The sequence below is a fragment of the Oryctolagus cuniculus genome, chromosome 3, assembly GCF_051225735.1.
Source record: "Oryctolagus cuniculus isolate XC-2025 breed Fujian yellow rabbit chromosome 3, ASM5122573v1, whole genome shotgun sequence".
NCBI lineage: Eukaryota > Metazoa > Chordata > Mammalia > Lagomorpha > Leporidae > Oryctolagus > Oryctolagus cuniculus.
Window position 1 is genome coordinate 62025778 of NC_142869.1, and position 18287 is coordinate 62044064.

General features: G+C 41.5%; 1 protein-coding gene across 2 annotated transcripts in view; it reads left to right on the forward strand.

Moving 5' to 3' along the window:
• The window catches only part of CCDC141 (coiled-coil domain containing 141), a 202735-nt gene that overhangs the window by 42271 nt on the left and 142177 nt on the right, over positions 1–18287 (forward strand). For both annotated transcript variants that reach the window (XM_070070578.2, XM_070070581.2), the window contains exons 3-5: positions 138–329; positions 5152–5260; positions 13688–13941. In XM_070070578.2, the coding sequence (XP_069926679.1) occupies positions 138–329; positions 5152–5260; positions 13688–13941 (555 nt within the window). The remainder of the gene's footprint in view (positions 1–137; positions 330–5151; positions 5261–13687; positions 13942–18287) is intronic.

Consider the following 18287-nt stretch of genomic DNA (forward strand, 5'->3'; position numbering starts at 1 on the left):
TCTGTCTCTCTCTCACACTGCCTTTCAAATAAATAAATAAATAAATAATCTTTTAAAAATAAATAAAATGGGATCCTGGCTTCTTACATTCAGTAATACTCTTTTGTCTTTTTTTTTTTTTCCCCTCCTGAACTTAGGCTTTGGAAGATCGAGTCTGGGAACTCTTGCAGGAAGCAGACAAGACAGCTGAAGAGAACAAAGATCAGAGTCAGGTCTACGACGCCATGGCCCAGACCCTGGGCGAAGCGTGGACAGGCCTGGTCTCCATGCTTGAAAGAAGACGGGACCTCCTTATGCTGACCTCGGAATTTTTTGAAAATGCCTTGGAGGTTTGTGTGTTTTTTGTTTTTTTTTTTTTTTTTTTTTTTTTTTGACAGGCAGAGTGGACAGTGAGAGAGAGAGACAGAGAGAAAGGTCTTCCTTTGCCGTTGGTTCACCCTCCAATGGCCGCCGCGGTCGGCGCGCTGCGGCCGGCGCACCGCGCTGATCCGATGGCAGGAGCCAGGAGCCAGGTGCTTTTCCTGGTCTCCCATGGGGTGCAGGGCCCAAGCACCTGGGCCATCCTCCACTGCACTCCCTGGCCACAGCAGAGGGCTGGCCTGGAAGAGGGGCAACCGGGACAGAATCCGGCGCCCCGACCGGGACTAGAACCCGGTGTGCCGGCGCCGCTAGGCGGAGGATTAGCCTATTGAGCCGCGGCGCCGGCTGAGGTTTGTGTTTTTAAAAAATCTTCCTTCCTCACACCACGGCAAGTGAATAGCGCTCCTGACAATGTTTTCTTGCACCAAATAGACAAGTCCAGCAAGTTCAGAAAAAGGCCCCATAACCAAAACATGCACTTCAATTTTTTAATTGTTAAAAAATAAAATTGTTAATATTTTTAAATGTAGGTCACAGAATAAAAATCAAATATAATTAATAAAAATTAGCTAAAATGGCAAGTAAAAGTAGGAACTGTAGAACATAAATCATGATTTTTTTATCTTTAGAAGATCATAATGCAGTTATTAAATCAAATACCTTAATTATAGGATTGTTTGTAAATACTTGTTTTATAAAATATTTATTTATTTATTTGAAAGGCAGAGTTACACAGAGAGAGGAGAGGCAGAGAGAGAGAGAGAGAGAGAGAGAGAGAGGTCTTCCATCTGCTGGTTCACTCCGCAGTCTGAAGCCAGGAGCCAGGAGCCAGGAGCTTCTTCTGGTTCTCCCACACGGGTGCAGGGGCCCAAGGGCCTGAGCCATTTTCTGCTGCTTTCCCAGGCCAGTAGAGATCTGGATCAGAAATGGAGGAGCCAGGACTTGAACCGGTGCCCATATGGGATGCCAGTGCTGCAGGCAGCGGCTTTACCTGCTACACCACAGCGCCAGCCCCTATAAATACTTGTTTAGAATGTTCCCATTGGCTAAAAGTTGTAGGATGTGATTTCTTTTTTGCTTATTTTAAAATATAAAGAATATTGTGTAGAGTGTTTGACTTACAAACTAGAATTTTATGGAGTACTTTCCTAAGGTATGTAGCTGATTTTCCATAGTTTGAACTCACTAAACGACAAAAGAAGGAAATATTCCTGGACCTAAAAGGTCATTTCTCTATATAAGTTTTCTTTAAGTCTGCTATTATTACTTTTTTTTTTTTTTTAATTTCCCAGTTTCACAATGTGAGACTCCAAGAGCAGCATGAGAAGAGGTGTTGTGTTTTGTTAAGACAGTTACTGGAAATTTCACTGTCAAGTGGCAGCATGTTCATTTTGATATGAAAGCACTGCTTAATTATGATAAAGCACAAGCTTTGAAAAATATGACATTTGTAAACCCAAAATTCAAGACCTAAATCCAAAATAATGAAGGAAAGAAGATTAGTTATAGAACATAAAAATGGGGGTAGACAATCTCATGCATTATGAACTCACTTAAAAGCAAACAGGAGCAGAAGCCTTATTGTAATTGGCTTGCTTTAGAAAATTGGGACACTACAGCCAAACTCATAATTCAGTTTACAGACCGTCTTGGGGGAAAGTCCCACACATAATCTTTCCTGAAAAGGAATAAACCAGCTGAAATACATTTACAGAGGCCAAATCATAGGTACATTTGGATTCATTCCGTCTTAGTCAGTGGGGCATGGGTGTTAACTACCCCTGAAACAGCCCCTTTGAGCACAGGGAATTAACTTTTTCCTACTGCTAAGCTCACCATTTGTTTCTCACCATCTTACAGTGTGAATGCTAACTCTTTGCTCCATGATGAATAAATTGCTTCCAGAAACAGAGGGAAACACTGAGCTGAAGCACAGTGCTGCTTGGGGCTCCTGCTCTTACGCTGGAATGAGCTTTTATTGGATCTAGTGGGAAGACTCATTGCTCCTGGTGTTCTCCTGCTCCAGTCTTGGGCCACTCCATACTAAGCTGCAGGCAAACGCCTATAGAATCTTCCACTGCTTTGTAAGCCAAAGCAATTTTTCATTAGTGATAAAAAAGAAGAGGGCGAAATTAATAAGAACAGCTTTGAAAAGTGCTCCTTGTTGATACCTTGTATAAGCTGCAGAAACAATAAAGATGTAAACTTTTAGACAGGGAAGAGAAAATCCTAATAGGATAAAAGCTGACAGCATTAGGGAAGCTTTCCTGAGTATAGAATTATGTGCTTGTTGATTTTTTTAAAGTTTATATACAAATGTGAAATATAGATATAAGTTACATGATGGCTCCGAAACTTTTTGTACTGTTCTGCAGGGAAAAAAAAAAAACAAGTCATCTGCTAGTGGTGGGTTGTTTTCCTTTTTCTTTATTCTTTTTGTCTCTTTGAAGATCCTCTTCAAAGAATATCCTTCAAATCAGTTGTTAGACGCTGAAAGAGTGAGACGTGTTAATGATGTGTGGATGTAATCCCCTCACTGAACTGTGTGCGTGCGGGAGTTCTTTAGAAGTACAAAATGTCTTACTGTTTCATGCTTGACAGTGATTACAGGATGATTTCAGGCTCACAGACTTAACCACTGGGTAGGCCATTCTCCGCTCAACCGCTGCAATTGAGGAACCCAGCCCCAAGTTAGAAAGGCTCATGTCCATCAGGCTATCCTAACAGCATGGCAGAAGCCTTCTTTGCATTTCAAAAGATGAAATCTTTACTTAATATGTACTAAATTGATCTTCTGTATATAAAGAGAATTGAAAATGAATCTTGATGTGAATGGAATGGGAGAGGGAGCAGGAGATGGGAGGGTTGCAGGTGGGAGGGAAATTATGGGGGGGAAAGCCATTGTAATCCATAAACTGTACTTTGGAAATTTATATTCACTAAATAAAAAAAGAGGACATGCTCACCAGTTCCTCTCCCATCATTCCATACCATTTATAACTCAATGTTATTCAGCTGTCCTCATAATCAAAATATATTATATCTTGTTATTCAAATAGTTAATTAAGATATTAAAGAAAACACCAATTTCAAAGATAATAGTTGAAAGAAACCTTGAAAATGTGGACAAGCACTGTGGTAGGCTTCTATGTCTTTCTCACTGATTAAACTAATCCCATGGTGAACATATTGATTAAAATGCTGCTTAAAACTATAACAATTACCGTTGAATTATTTGTCTCCTACTAAGGATAACCAGCTATATTTTTTTCATTTCCAAAACTTGTATCTGAGATGATCTCCTTGGAGATTTTAATATCACTTCAAGCATATTTCTCCCTTTCATACTTTCTTCATGGAGAAAAAAGAGAAACCAATCCTATTTCTCACCCCTTGGGGTATCATTTTGTTTGGCATTTTCATTGAACCAGATGAGAGTTTTTTCATTCTGTATCTAGTCTCATTTTTATTTATGTAAATATTTATAATATAAATTATATAAATAATGCACATTATATCTTCAAAAGCTGAAAGTTCATGTCTGCTCAAACATCTCTAATTCTGTTTCTTCTCATAAAGGCACCCATTGGGTGTGTATCTTCTCAAACCACTTGCTCTATAAATATATATAATTTTTGCTTCGTGTATTCTGAAACTTTCACTTTTCCTTTGTAAGCTTAATTATGTGGGAAAAAGAGTCTTTCAACCTTCTGAGTTCCTAAGTCCAACTCACAGATTGTTGATTAGCCAACCACTTGGTTTCTGTTAGTGTAAACTTGCTGTTCATTCTTTCAGAAACTGTTTTGGAACCACTGAAAGTGATGACATTCATTATAGGGCACGATAATTCTGGTTGAAACATTAATTTTTTTAACTTTTATTTAATGAATATAAATTTCCCAAGTACGATTTATGGATTACAATGGCTTCCCCCACATACCGTCCCTCCTACCCACTACCCTCCCCTTTCCCACTCCCTCTCCCCTTCCATTCACATCAAGATTCATTTTCGATTATCTTAATATACAGAAGATCAGCTTAGTATACATTAAGTAAGGATTTCAACAGTTTGCTCCCACACAGAAACATAAAGTGAAAAATAATAGATGATTTTTTTAAATGATGATGAAATCAGATCAGACCTATTGTCATGAAACATTAATTTTTAAAAAAGATTTATTTATTATTTATTTGAAAATTGGAGTTACAAAGAGAGAAAGGGAAAGACTGAGAAAGAGACAGGTATCTTCCATCTAGAGATTCATTTTCCTAATGGCCACAATGGCCAGAGCTGGGCTAGGCTGAAGCCAGGAGCGGGGAACTCCGTCCATGTCTTCCACAGGGGTGTCAGGGGCTCAAGCAGTTGGGCCAGCTTCTGCTGCTTACTGAAGCACATTAGAAGGGAGCTAGATTGGAAGTGGAGCAACTGGGACACAAGCCAATACCCATATGGGATGCTGGCATCATACTTGGTGGCTTAACCTGTTGTACCAGAATGCCAGCTCCTGGTTAAATTAAATAATAGAATTTGAACAGTAAACAAATTGATTTATTGCAGCATACATGATCTAGCAATGAAAGAAATACAAGGAAAGAAGTGTAACTCTTTGTAAATTGACCAGATGCAAACACATGCACTCACATATATCCTCCACAGCAATACACATGTGAAGTAATAGATACACACACACACACACACACACAAGTCCCGTAGGCCATTGATTTACATATATATGAATAGAAAATGACACATTAATTTGTAAATGTTTTTCTCCTGTGTTTCTGTTGTAGTTCGCTATTAAAATAGATCAAGCTGAAGACTTCCTCCAGAATACTCATGAATTTGAGAGTGCCGAGTCCTTAAAGTCACTTCTTCGGCTTCATGAGCATCACTCTAAAGGTAAGTTCATTCCTCACATGAAATGTTAAAGTTTAAAATCTGCTTCCGTATGGCAGTATATTTTTACTTTATGTACGTCAGCTTGTTCCAAGGAAGACTAGATAAAGCTTTATTTTTGACCATCTCCTCAGAGAAGGAAATAGCTGCACATCATTCTAGGGAGATGGTGGGGGAGTCTCCAGGAGACTTAACCCAGGGCTGTCAATCACGCAGTCTTTGGAGATCTAAGACGGGAGACGGAACTGGCTTGTCTGAGGAAGAGCCCACTTCCGCCTTGTCCGCCCTTTCATCTCCAGCGAATAGCATGGTGCCCAGCACAGGGCAGATCCTCAGGAAATCTCTGTCGGCTGAGTGTCTATGGTCGAATTCAGTGAAATCTTCTAAGGGTCAACAAATGAACAGCAGTCTCTGAATGATATGAATGAAAAGAACACTTCCTCTTTTATCATTACGGTTCTGGAATAAGGAATCAGGAATTTTCCCAGACCGATTTCTGAGGAAGCACTGTACAAAAAAATTCAACTCTTCTGAAAATCTGTAGACAGGATGATTGCTAAGTAGCCGTTTGTGTGCTGTGCTTTTCTCCCTCAGAATTTGGGGCAGGCCAGCTCTGGAGTAGGGAAAGCATTGGTGGAAGGGTCGTGTGTGTGTGTCATTTGCTTCTGCGGATGGAGAGTAGATACATAGTTGGGAACAATCACTTCTTTTATTTATTTATTTATTTTAAGATTTATTTGTTTACTTGAAAGACAGAGCTACAGAGAGGTAGAGACAGAGAAAGAGGCCCTCCGTCCACTGGTTTACTCCCCAGATGGCCGCAATGGCTGGAGCTGTGCCTATCTGAAGCCAGGAGCCAGGAGCTTCTTCCATGTCTCCCACACGGGTGCAGAGGCCCAAGGACTTGGGTCATCTTCCCCTGCTTTCCCAGGCTACAGCAGAGAGCTGGATCAGAAGTGCAGCAGCCAGGACTCAAACCAGTGCCCATGTGGGATGCCGGTGCTTCAGGCCAGGGCTTTAACCCGCTGAGCCACAGCGCCAGCCCCACTTCTTTTATTTGTAATGTGTCTTTACCGGCAAGTAGAACTGGGTACGAGTGGAAGAACTTCCTGAATTCATTTGTCTCAGTTCTGACTTAATGTCTAGCTCCCGAACCCTGATTCTGTGTTTATAACACCATCTGAAGGGTCCTAGATAATAGATAACTGTGATTCACTACTTATTACAACTTTCCCAAAGCTCAGAGATCCAAGGACTTGATTTTTCCCAAGGTGTCTTTTTATGAGAGCCTATCACTCACTCACACACACACACACACACTCACACTCATGTGCATATTATCTTAATTGATAGGACCTACCACTAACAAAGATTATAAACAGCATCCAAAGATTTGGTGTGAAAGCACCAGCTGCCCAATTTTATGCAGCCGCAGCAGCTGCTGAGGGCGCCCGAGGGAGTTAGCAGAATCCCATGAAATCCAAAGTGCAGGTAGCTGAGATGAGTCCTGTGATCTCAATTCAGTCTTTATCCAAGCCGCATGATCATCACCCAGCGATTTTAGGTCTGGAAACTTCACAGTGACTGAAGCTTGCATTGCAGAGGTTCATTACCAAGGCAATCACATGAAAGCATTTTTCCAGGGGGATTGGCAGCTTGTGGAAGCAGAGATGTTTCCACAAATATTTGGACTTGGAGCTCAAAGTGGTTGGGTAGCTCAGTGCTGTTTTGTTGTTGCTGTTGTTGGCTCCTTCAGAGTTACTGGGACCTGGGGTGCAGGGAGCCACTTTGTGGGAGAGCATGATGCTTTGTGTTGCAGCACTGGGCGGCACTGGTCTGGTGCCCAGCTGACAATGGCTGCATTGGCTTGCTTTTCTGGGATAAGGTATTCCAGAGACCAATGGGTCTCCTCTTAGTCTGAAGAAATGGATACAAATGCCAGCTGAAAACAGGAAGCAGGTTCTATTTTTGTGATGAGAAAAATCTCTCTCTGCTCTGGTAGCATGTCTCTCTTGCAATGTTTGTGCCCCTCTATATGAGAATTGATGCACAAGGATTGCAAGGGACCCTGGTCAGGACACCAGGCTTCTGACACACCTGCTCGACGGTGGCTTCAGGGGCTCTGCTTTCATCTAGTGGGTAGCTGATGAAACGTGTTAACCCACGAATTCAGGAGGATGTGACTGAGATTAGCTGATTGGAAATGCATGCTAAAAATGAAATCCTGGTATTTAAGAAAGGGTTTCGAGTCTATTATCTTAAGATTTAAGGAAATCAAACACATCTGTTGGTGCAGCTAGTGGTTCTACCGCGTTTCTGAGGTAGGTATTGATCAGTGAAGAGTACAAAATGGGTGGGTTAGGATGTCAAAAACTGATAAAGGTAACTGGAGAAGCTGTAATCATACTCGCCCCAATGTTCACTTTAGTTTCATTAGCTTCACCTATGCTTTCTCCTGATTCAGCAACGCTGAGGCATGATGCAAAGAAGAAACTTATTCTATAAAATTGTGGAGGTCAGAACCAGGATGAATGGGTTGAAGTTTCTGCCCTCTGGAATGTTACAGAACAAGTCTATTGCCCGCAAGAGAATCCTTGAAATTGCTGACACTGACGTCCTCTCTGGTCTCCTCCCCTTTGGGTTATACATGCCTGCTTAAAGTCTTTTCTAGTAAAGATGATTTCAGACTATAAACCAGCTTGGTTGACCTCAATTAAACAACACATAACTAAACAATATTTTCTGAACTCATACTTGGTGAGAAACCCTTGGCCATGTGTCAAGGGGAGTACATGGTCCTTGTCCGTAGAAAGTCTACAGTTTAGCAGGGCAGGTATACACTTGTCATAGGTTTCCCTCTGTGCGTCCTGCGGGTTCCTCTGAGACACCACCCAGCACACTGTGTAGTGATAATTTACTTCCTTTTTAAATCCCCAATCACCAGATTGTGAATCCCTGGCTAGGAGGAATTAGTGCATCTCTCAATCTCTGGGATTAGAATAGTGCCCACTTCAAAGAATGGTTGTTGAGTGTGTTTTGTATTTAATCCCAATGGAAGACATGGTACAAGATGCAAAAATGATCAATAAACTAGATCCTGTAGGGACGTTAAAGAAGAGAAAATTTATTCTAAACTCAACCGTGGCAGAGGCCTCTGTCTTTTAATTAAACTTGTTTCTGCCTGACGTGATTAAAGTTGTGGTAGAGGCCTTCCCAAGGTCAGAAGAAGAAGAAGCAAGGAGGCATCTGTCCTGGGAATGAAATGCGGTTGTTACAGGCTTGCCTATGAATGCTTCCACCATAGTCCCTATCTTCTTGGGGACTATATGCAACCTCTATGTAACCATTTCAGGTTCTGCTTGTTACTAAAGAGCAATGGTGTTAACCCTTGCCAGACAGCTTACAGCTCAGTATGTGTTTAAAAAAAAATCTTCAGTACTACTTTCTCCTGCACAGTCATGTATCAATCCTGTGGCTGCCATGTAACATCAGAATATCCAATCAAATGTATGCAGGTAACCATATGAGGGAGACAAAGAGGCTAAAACCATATATAACAGAAAACCCTTCCTTATTTGGGACTCAGGATTTTGGGTAAGAAATTCTACCTGGGTCTTATGCTGGCATAATGAAGGCTGCTTCCTGTTAAGAGGCCTTGGTGTCTTGTCTTGGTACACGAATGCTACTACACAAGGATAAGAATTTCACCCTACAGTTTTTTAGTGGCCATTTTAAAAGGATCACAATATCCAAGAAGCTGTATCACAGGAAGTCATAATATGAGTTCCTTTTTCTTAGATGTTATAAATTGATTTTCACATAGCTTAGATAGAGGTTTATGGGGTCCATTAGACCTTATCTCTACATCTGTATATTTTTGGAAATGCCCATTAAATAAGTTTAAGAAAAACCATCCCACTGAAGAACATTTGAAATTTAAAAATATCTTAGAAATATCATCCATGATCTCAGCACCAAGACTTTAACTTTGAAACTTTTTAGAAAGAACTTATTTGGAAACAATATTTAATGAGCTGAAAACCCACTTAACTTCTGAAAATCCATCATCATCTATCTGAAATTGGTTAATTATACTTAATAATTATGGCATATTCTATAGGTAATAATTTTTATTTTATCTTATTTTTTTATTTTTTAATTTTTTTGACAGGCAGAGTGGACAGTGAGAGAGAGACAGAGAAAAAGGTCTTCCTTTGCTGTTGGTTCACCCTACAATGTGGCCGCCGCGGCCAGCGTGCTGTGGCTGGTGCACCGCACTGATCCGATGGCAGGAGCCAGGTACTTATCCTGGTCTCCCATGCGGTGCAGGGCCCAAGCACTTGGGCCATCCTCCACTGCACTCCCTGGCCACAGCAGAGAGCTGGCCTGGAAGAGGGGCAACCAGGACATAATCTGACGCCCCGACCGGGACTAGAACCCAGTGTGCTGGTGCCGCAAGGTGGAGGATTAGCCTAGTGAGCCGCGGTGCCAGCCTCTATAGGTAATAATTTAAAATGTGCTTTGCCACCATTTTTAAATATATAGTGGGAGTTGATCAAAGCAAATAATAATGTTATTGAGTATCTATGTACCGTCACAAGATATTGTATCAATAAGTAGAGTTTTGAATATGCAGAAATGCACAGTATTTAAAATGAACGCACTGTAGAGACTTTTATATTTGAAGGTCATCATATAGCTAAATGTTGCTCATGAGGAAAACTACATCACTTTGTATGATCGACAGATGGAGTAAATAGCTAGGGAAATAGAAGCTCTAGAACAAATACGATGGAAGAAACCGACAGAGGGAGCCCAAGGGACCTGGCGGAGGGATCTATCTACCTTCCTCATGGTAGAAGGTAGCAGATTGCAGCCTGAGCACATTGTAAGCTAACTTGGGCTCAAGAGGCTGCACAGCTGGATGCATATGGGAATGGTTGTACTATTTTGGCTAAAACTAAAACAGGAAACCAGGAAAAGAATGCAAATTGAAATTTGGGGAACTATACATATTCTGTGGAGCCAGAACAGGTTGGCCTGCTCCTCTGTCAGTCTGCACTACTCTCAGAACCAAACTTATGTTTCCTCCTTTCATTTAAAAATTGAATATGTAAGAGCTGTTTATGGGAAGGGAGGAAAGACGTACCATGCGGAAACCCTGCTTCCAGCTCATACTTCCCGTGTGTGTGTGTTTGTGTAGTATTAATATTAACATCTTCTCAATTCAAGGGAAAAATTCTCTTTCTGTATATATTAAAGGAGAGTCAGTCACTCCAATCACTCTATTGAGGTTATACAATAAAAACTTCAGTTTGATGGACAACAACCTCTGTAAATTGTCTTGACCTTGTTTCTCTGTTGTATCTTTGACTTTCCTCTAAGAGTAGACACACACATCTTTTTCTACACTCTCTCCCTTGCCTTTGTCTTGCCCTTGTTTGCTTCCATTTCTTTGCTCAAGAAATGTACTGTAATTTTAATGTCTGCTCTAACTTTCCTTATCCTGTTTGAATTCCCCCCTCCTCCTGTCCAGGATGAAGTCCATGGGTTTAATTCTTTGTTTCTTTACCTTATTAAGGCCTCAGAAAATTGCATTGTGCACATATTTATGTTCTCTGCACTCTGACCAGATGCTGCTAATATTTCACTGGACAGATAGTACTTCAAATTCCTTTTTTTCATCTCAAAATAACCTTTTTACAGTGTATTCACATATCTCATTTTCTTTTCCAGCTCTCAAAAAAAGTGTCAGTTGGATGAGACTGACTGATCCTCACTGTGTAGTTAACTGCCAGATGTGACAGTGCTGAAGTAGCCACTGTAGAGTGAAAAGAACGAGCTGAGAACCTCAAGGCAGGTTTTAGCACTGGTTTAGTCCATTGGTGTTGCTGTGAAGTTTGTTAAAGTACTTGTCCTCTGGGTGTTCTTTACTTTTCATACTAAAAATAAAAAAGGAGCATATTCAACCCTGCTCTTAAGACACACTGCTAGTGTTTTTTTTTTTTTTCTAACAACAAAAGTCCCAAGATTGTCTTGACTTATCATCTTCACTTGATCACTCTCTCCCCACTTCTCAACCTGGTAACTTGATTTCCTGTTTCCATTACCTACTCCGTCACAAAATCCCAAATCATTTCAATTGCTTCCTGTTTGTGATGTTTCTAGAAGACTTCTGACCCATAGCATCTCTAACTCTCTTAATTCTTCATCTGCTTTAATTATATGTGAGCTCACTGTGGCATTCTACGGAAATTATGAAACATCTGCACCATGCCAGCCACTCTGATTACTGAGGATGTGTTCATGGTCCTTACCCTCTTACTGTATGGGAGCCTTGTGGCAAAGACAGATATTAGATAACTCCTCACATCAATGTAAAGTTATGACTGGCAAGATGTTTGAATGAGAGAAAACCTGTGTTATAAGAATGAAGATTGGTCCAGTCTAGTTTATTTCCTGAGACTGACATTGAGTTGATAACCTGAAGTATGAGCAGAATGAAGATAAGGAAAGAGGGAGTTGAGGAGAGTGGTGAATGGTGTCCTGGCAGAAGAAGCAATGAAAACTCAAGGGACAGGGGCAGTGTAGCATGTGTGAGAAGGTAGGGATGAAAGGTAGAGACCATCTAAAAAGGGAGCTAGAGACTAGATCATGCCAAACCTGGTAGTTCACGTTAAGGGATTTTTAAGTTAATGCGAAGCCATTGTTTTAAGTGTGTGTGTGTGTGTGAGAGAGAGAGAGAGAGAGAGAGAGAGAGGGAGAGAGAGAGAGGGAGGGGGAAGGGGGGGAGAGGGAGAGGCAGGCAGAGAAAGAGAGGCTGAGAAAAGATCCCTTTGTCTAAGGTTTTGAGAATGGATGACTGTATCAGAGGATGATGTAGTCAAGAGAAGGCAGCACAAACCGAGTAGCAGGTGTTTCCGCAGTGGACATGGAGAGAAGTAGACAAAGGACAAAAGTAACAGGTCTTGATTATGGCAGGATGAGAAAGAGGATGATGGCTCCCGGTTTCCATGCTTGGCTGTGGAGATGAACAGTCCCTAAATGCCCCTCCAATTGATCCCGAAGCGTGGGTGCTCCTCAGCCTGCTGTTCTGAACTACCTCCCTTCCATCCTTACTCTCTTGCTGGTCTCTCCATATTTGGACTTAAAATACTCATTCCAGAACATTTTCCCTAAACTTGTAATACCCTTTACTCCAGGAGTAGAAACTTGTGGCCTATTTTGCAGTTAAGTATGCTTTGTTATTCTGTCACATTTTTAAATTAAAAATACAAATTGTAAAGCACTTGCAAATCAAAAGCTTTATCATTAACTCTGTATTTAGGACTTTCAAGACTGATAGAGGCCGGCGCCGCGGCTCACTAGGCTAATCCTCCCCCTAGCGGTGCCGGCACACCAGGTTCTAGTCCCGGTCGGGGCGCCGGATTCTGTCCCGGTTGCCCCTCTTCCAGGCCAGCTCTCTGCTGTGGCCAGGGAGTGCAGTGGAGGATGGCCCAAGTGCTTGGGCCCTGCACCCCATGGGAGACCAGGAAAAGCACCTGGCTCCTGGCTCCTGCCATCGGATCAGCGCGGTGCGCCGGCCTCAGCGTGCTGGCCGCGGCGGCCATTGGAGGGTGAACCAACGGCAAAGGAAGACCTTTCTCTCTGTCTCTCTCTCTCACTGTCCACTCTGCCTGTCAAAAAACAAAAAACAAAAACAAAACAAAACAAAACAAAAAAGACTGATAGAAATTGTATGTATTTAGGGGGCACTGTGTGATGTTTCAGTGTGTATATACATTGTATGATTAAATCGGGGGAAACACATGCATCTCCTCAAACATTTATCATACCTCTGTGCTCAATGTATTTAGAAATCTTTTAATCAGTGGAGGCCTCATCAACTCTGGACTCATAGTCCTTCATGTCAGCAGTTGGTCAGAACTGGGTGAAGAATGAGGTTAGAGCTATTCCACTGAGTAAACATTTTCTAACTAGATGTTGTCCCAACATCCGGCTACCTGGCCACCTCATTTGTTGAGTTTTTGGGGTGATTAGTACAGGCTTTACCCTCTAAACCTTGAGTCCAATCACCTTCAAATGCAGGACACTGCAGGGCGCGTAAGCACTGTAACCAGTCTCCCACCTGTAAAACCGAGAGAAGCCATGCCAGACTCCCACAGTCATTCTGCTCCCTATACTCAATCATGCTACCACTAAACTTCCGCATTCTACTCTTTGGCAGCTAGTGCCATAACCGTTGTTATGCCAAGATATTTGACCAACATATTTCAAGTAGTGAAGGTAGTTTATGTTTATGCATTTAAATTCCTTGCAGTGCACCTTATTATGTGTTCATATAAGTTACATTTACATTATATTAAGAGTACAACTATTAGTAGTAGCTTGCTCATATCATTCTTCTTTTTTCTTTCTAATTTCTTTTAGAACTTCTAGAAAAATCTCTAGCGCTTCTAAACAAAAGTCAACAACTCACGGACTTCATAGAAAAATTCAAATGTGATGGGCCTAATATGAATCCTGAATTAATTCAAGGAGCTCATAGCAGCTGTCTGAAGATTGACAGCCTTCTTGAACTTCTACAAGACAGGAGAAGGCAACTAGACAAGTACCTGAAGCAGCAATGGCAAGAATTGGGTCAGGTCCTGCAGATTTGCCAGTGGGACCAACAAGAAAACCAGGTAATGCAAGAGGGGCATTGAACGACATCCTGGTGTCTGCTACCTGGTGAGTTATGGTGATTAGGCAGGTGCTGGGACTGAGTCATGGTCATCATATCCAATCCTTTGATCCAAAAGTCTTTTGTTGAAACTACCATGTTTCCCGAGTAAAAAGCATCAAATCAAAGATTTCCACTTCCTCTCATAATACTGACTATATAAAAGGAGGGAACACCTGTGGGCAGTTTTGAAAATGACTATTTTCTATTGTTTGATCTTCTTTTCTTCCTTCTATATCACTGACATAGACACTTTTTTTTAAATATTCTAAAATGTTTTATTGGGATTGGGAGAAGCGTGATGGTATGGAATTGTGTTAGATTGATGCTAATGTCAGTAAGACAAAACAAAAAAAAATCTGACAGCGCAAAAGAGAAATAATTATCCTAGAAGAGGGGGTCTGGTGTCAGCGAAGGAATCTGAGTTGGCCTGTGGCTAAAGGCACAAAGGGTTGCGGGCGTTGGGAGTTGATGTGTTTGCAGGTTCCGTAGAGCTCATTACCCAGACTGAGGCACAGCTGATCAGTGCTTGTCATCTGAAGCCACACATTCCTCCCATCCCTGTCATCTAGGGTAACAGGTTTCTCCTTGCAAACCCTCAACTCAAATAGCTGAGACATTTATTACAACATTTCTGATTGTCCCAATCCCATGCTCAAAACTGTACAATTAATGAAAGGAATTTTAGTGGTGAATGATGGGGAGGAGCCTCTTGGTCTACATGTACAGGAGAATTATTGATCTTACCCAAACTGGAGAGACTGACAGCTGGGGGAAATAGGAGGCCAGGAGAAATTGGTTTTTATTTCCAACTTGGAAAATGAGGACTTAGGTGGTTTATCAACCTCTTAACTAACACCAGTTGACTACCTGCTGTGCACCAGGCCCTATCACAGATGCTAGAGACATAGCAGTGGTAAGACAGTCTTGTCTCTAGAAGACTAATGAACAATGTTGTACGTGCTCTAAAGAGAATCATTCAGGACAGTGGATTCCTATATGTTTTCACTGTGTTGAACCAGCGAAGCAATCAGAAATCTCTTTGGGGAGGTCGCATGGAGCAGAAGCCCAAGTGCAGATGCCTCCAGTCATATGCACCCCTGCTTGGAGTTTGTTGGTTTGTACCCAGTCCCCGTGAGCCCTCGCCCCCACATCGCCACACCCTCTCAAAGACGCCTCTGCTGTCGTCATCTTCCCTTGACTGCTGCCAGCTCCTCCCCATCTCACTTTGGTCCCTATGCTCCCCCCCCCCCCCCCCTTCACATGCTTGTTACTCAAAGCACTGTCATCCAGTGCAATAGTGTCTTACTGATGATTCTGGCGAACAAAGGGGAACGGATGCTCAGGATGAGAGTCAATCATAAAATGGTTGGACAACTGTTTCCAAAGTTTTTGGTCCTCCCCATCAGAAGTGGGTCCATTATAGTTTGTCCCTCCCTCCCTCCCCCCCCCTCTCTGCCCCCCCCCCCCGCCCCGTAGTCCTGACTGCTACAGTGTCCCCAGAGCTGCTATCCCCTTAAAGGAATTCTCTTTTATCACTCTTCATTCTTGAGTTCACAAACCAAAACCCTGTATCCAGTGCTTCAAAGAATACACTAAAAACTTCTATCTTACAGAGTAGTTTAACTCTTTTAAATCCCAGCCTTATTCAAATTAACATAGAGATGTTCTGTCTCCAAAGACAAGGCTCATCATAGAGGCTTCCCAAGCATAGCACAATTTCCTCAAGAATAAAAAACAGAAAAGCAGCTATAGCAAGTTTAATATATTTTTTAAGATACAAATTTTGTCTTCCTGCCCCAGGACAATGGCAGTAATCATCTACTAGAATCCTTGGCAGTTAAAAAAAGGGCGGGGGGGGGGGACAATATAAAAAGAAAAAAAAATCATATAAAAATTCAGAAAATTTAAAATGAACATTCTTTTTTTTTAAAAAAGCTATTTATTAAAAAAATTAAAAAATAAAAAGCTATTTATTGGGGTCAGTGCTGTGGCACTGGTATCCCATATAGGTGCCCGTTCTAGTACAGGCTGCTTCTCTTCCAATCCAGTTCTATGCTATGATCTGGGAAAGCAGTAGAAGATGGCCCAAGTGCTTGGGCTCTTGCACCTGTGTGGGAGACCAGGAAGAGGCATCTGGCTCCTGATCAGCTCAGCTCTGGCTGTTGCAGCCATTTGGGGAGTGAACCAGTGGATGGAAGACCTTTCTCTCTGTTTCTCCCTCTCTCTGTAACTCTACCTCTCAAATAAACAATAAATAAAATCTTTTAAAAAGTTCTTTATTTGAAAGGCAGAGTTATAGAGAAAGATAGAGATCTTCCATGTACTAGTTCACTCCCACATGGCTGAAACAGCCACAGCTGGACCAGGCTGAAGCCAGGAGCCATGAGCGTCTTCCAGGTCTCTCAGTTGGGTGCAGGGGACCAAACACTCCGGTCATCTTCTACTTTTTACAGGCACATTAGCAGGGAGCTGGATCAGAAGTGGAGCAGCTGGGATTAGAACTAGCACCCATATGGGAAGCCAGCATTGCAGGGGGCAGTTTTACCTGCTATGCCTCAACACTAGCCACTCAAAATGAAAAAGGAGGTTATAAAGTTTAATAATTCTAATTTTAACTAATAATAAATTCTAATTTAGTCACATACTTAAGGGATATTTAGAATTCTTGCCAACCCTGGAAAACAGAAAGATGCTTGATAATTACCTTGGTTAGAAGGATTTTGATATAGTGATTACTCTAATTTATGTGGTTTCATATATGAATTTTTTGAAGGGTATGCTTTTTCAAAAACGGACTTTATTTCATAGAGCAGCTTTAGGGTCATAGCAAAGTTGAACAGAAGACACAGAGATTGTTCATATTTCCCCTGCTCCCTCCCATGCATAGCTTCCTCCTTCATCAACATCAGGCACCAGAAGGCACATTTGTTAGAACTGATGGATCTATGGTAACACATCAGAGTCCCCCACCATCCGGAGTTACAATAGGTTTTGCAGTTGGTGTTACACACTCTTTGTGTCTGGGTGAATGTGTCATGGACTATGTCTCCTGTTATACCCTCATGCAGAATAATTTCCCTGCCCTAAAAATCCTGTGGGCCCTTCCTGTTCATCCCTCCATGCTGTTCATCATTTTACTGTCTGCCTGGTTTGGCTTTTTCTAAACGTCAGATAGCTGGACTCATACAGTGTGCAGCCTGTTCAGACTGACTTGTTTCCCTTAGGGGTATGCACTTACATTTCTTCCATGTCTTTTTCATGGCTGGATAGCTCATTTCTCTTTTAGCACTGAGTGGTTGTCCATTGTCTGGATGTACCAGTTTATTCATCCATGCATCCACCAATAGACCTCTTAGTTGCTTCCAAGTTTTAGCAAATGTGAATAAAGCTGTTATAAATGTCAATGTGCAGGTTTTACTGTGGACATAAGTTTTAAAATCATTTGAGGAATTTAATGTTGAGGAACTCCATTGATGGGTTGTATGGTAAGAGTGCGTTTAGTTTTGTAAGAAATTGATAACTGTCTTCCACAGTGGCCTTATCATTTTGCATTCTCACCAGCAATGCATAAGATTTCTTGTTGCTCTAAACCAGCATTTAATGTTACCTTTGTTTTGGATTTGGGCCATTGTAATAGGTACACAATGGTGTCTCATTGCAGTTTTAATGTGCTTCATCTTTAAACTGGTGATAATACTTACGGATTGCATGAAATAATAGGTAAAAACATGTAGAACCGTGCCTAGCCTTTTAAGAAGTGCTTAGTAAGTACTGGTTTCCTTGCCTTCCCTCTTATTAGTTAAACTTTATAACCTATGAATTCTTTTTCACCCAGCCCAGATTCTTGCCCTTGAGTTTAGTATTAGTGACCCTGAGATCTCTTAATGCTGCTTAGATGTCGGAGGCTTTTACAAGCAGCCTGAGGCTCTAAGAATGCGCCTTCATGGTTATGAGAATGACACTTTATTTTAATATAATCAATAAATCAGTAAAATAGTTATTTACTTAAATATAAAATTACGTTTCTTAAAACAGCCCTATTATATCTCTTCTTGCTAACAGTGGTCACAGCAGTTGCAGTAATCAATAGGAACTATTATCTCTATGTGCCAAGCTGTGGCTGAGTTCAGATCATAGCTCCTCCGTTTACCAGCTGAGTAACTACGCAATTACATTATTTAAACTCCCTGAGGTTCAGTTTTCTCTAAAAATGTAGCTTGTAATAATACCTACCCAAAGTGTTGCTAGGATGATTGGATGACTTTTTAAATTATTTTTCAAATTTTTTTGGTGGTAAGCATGCAA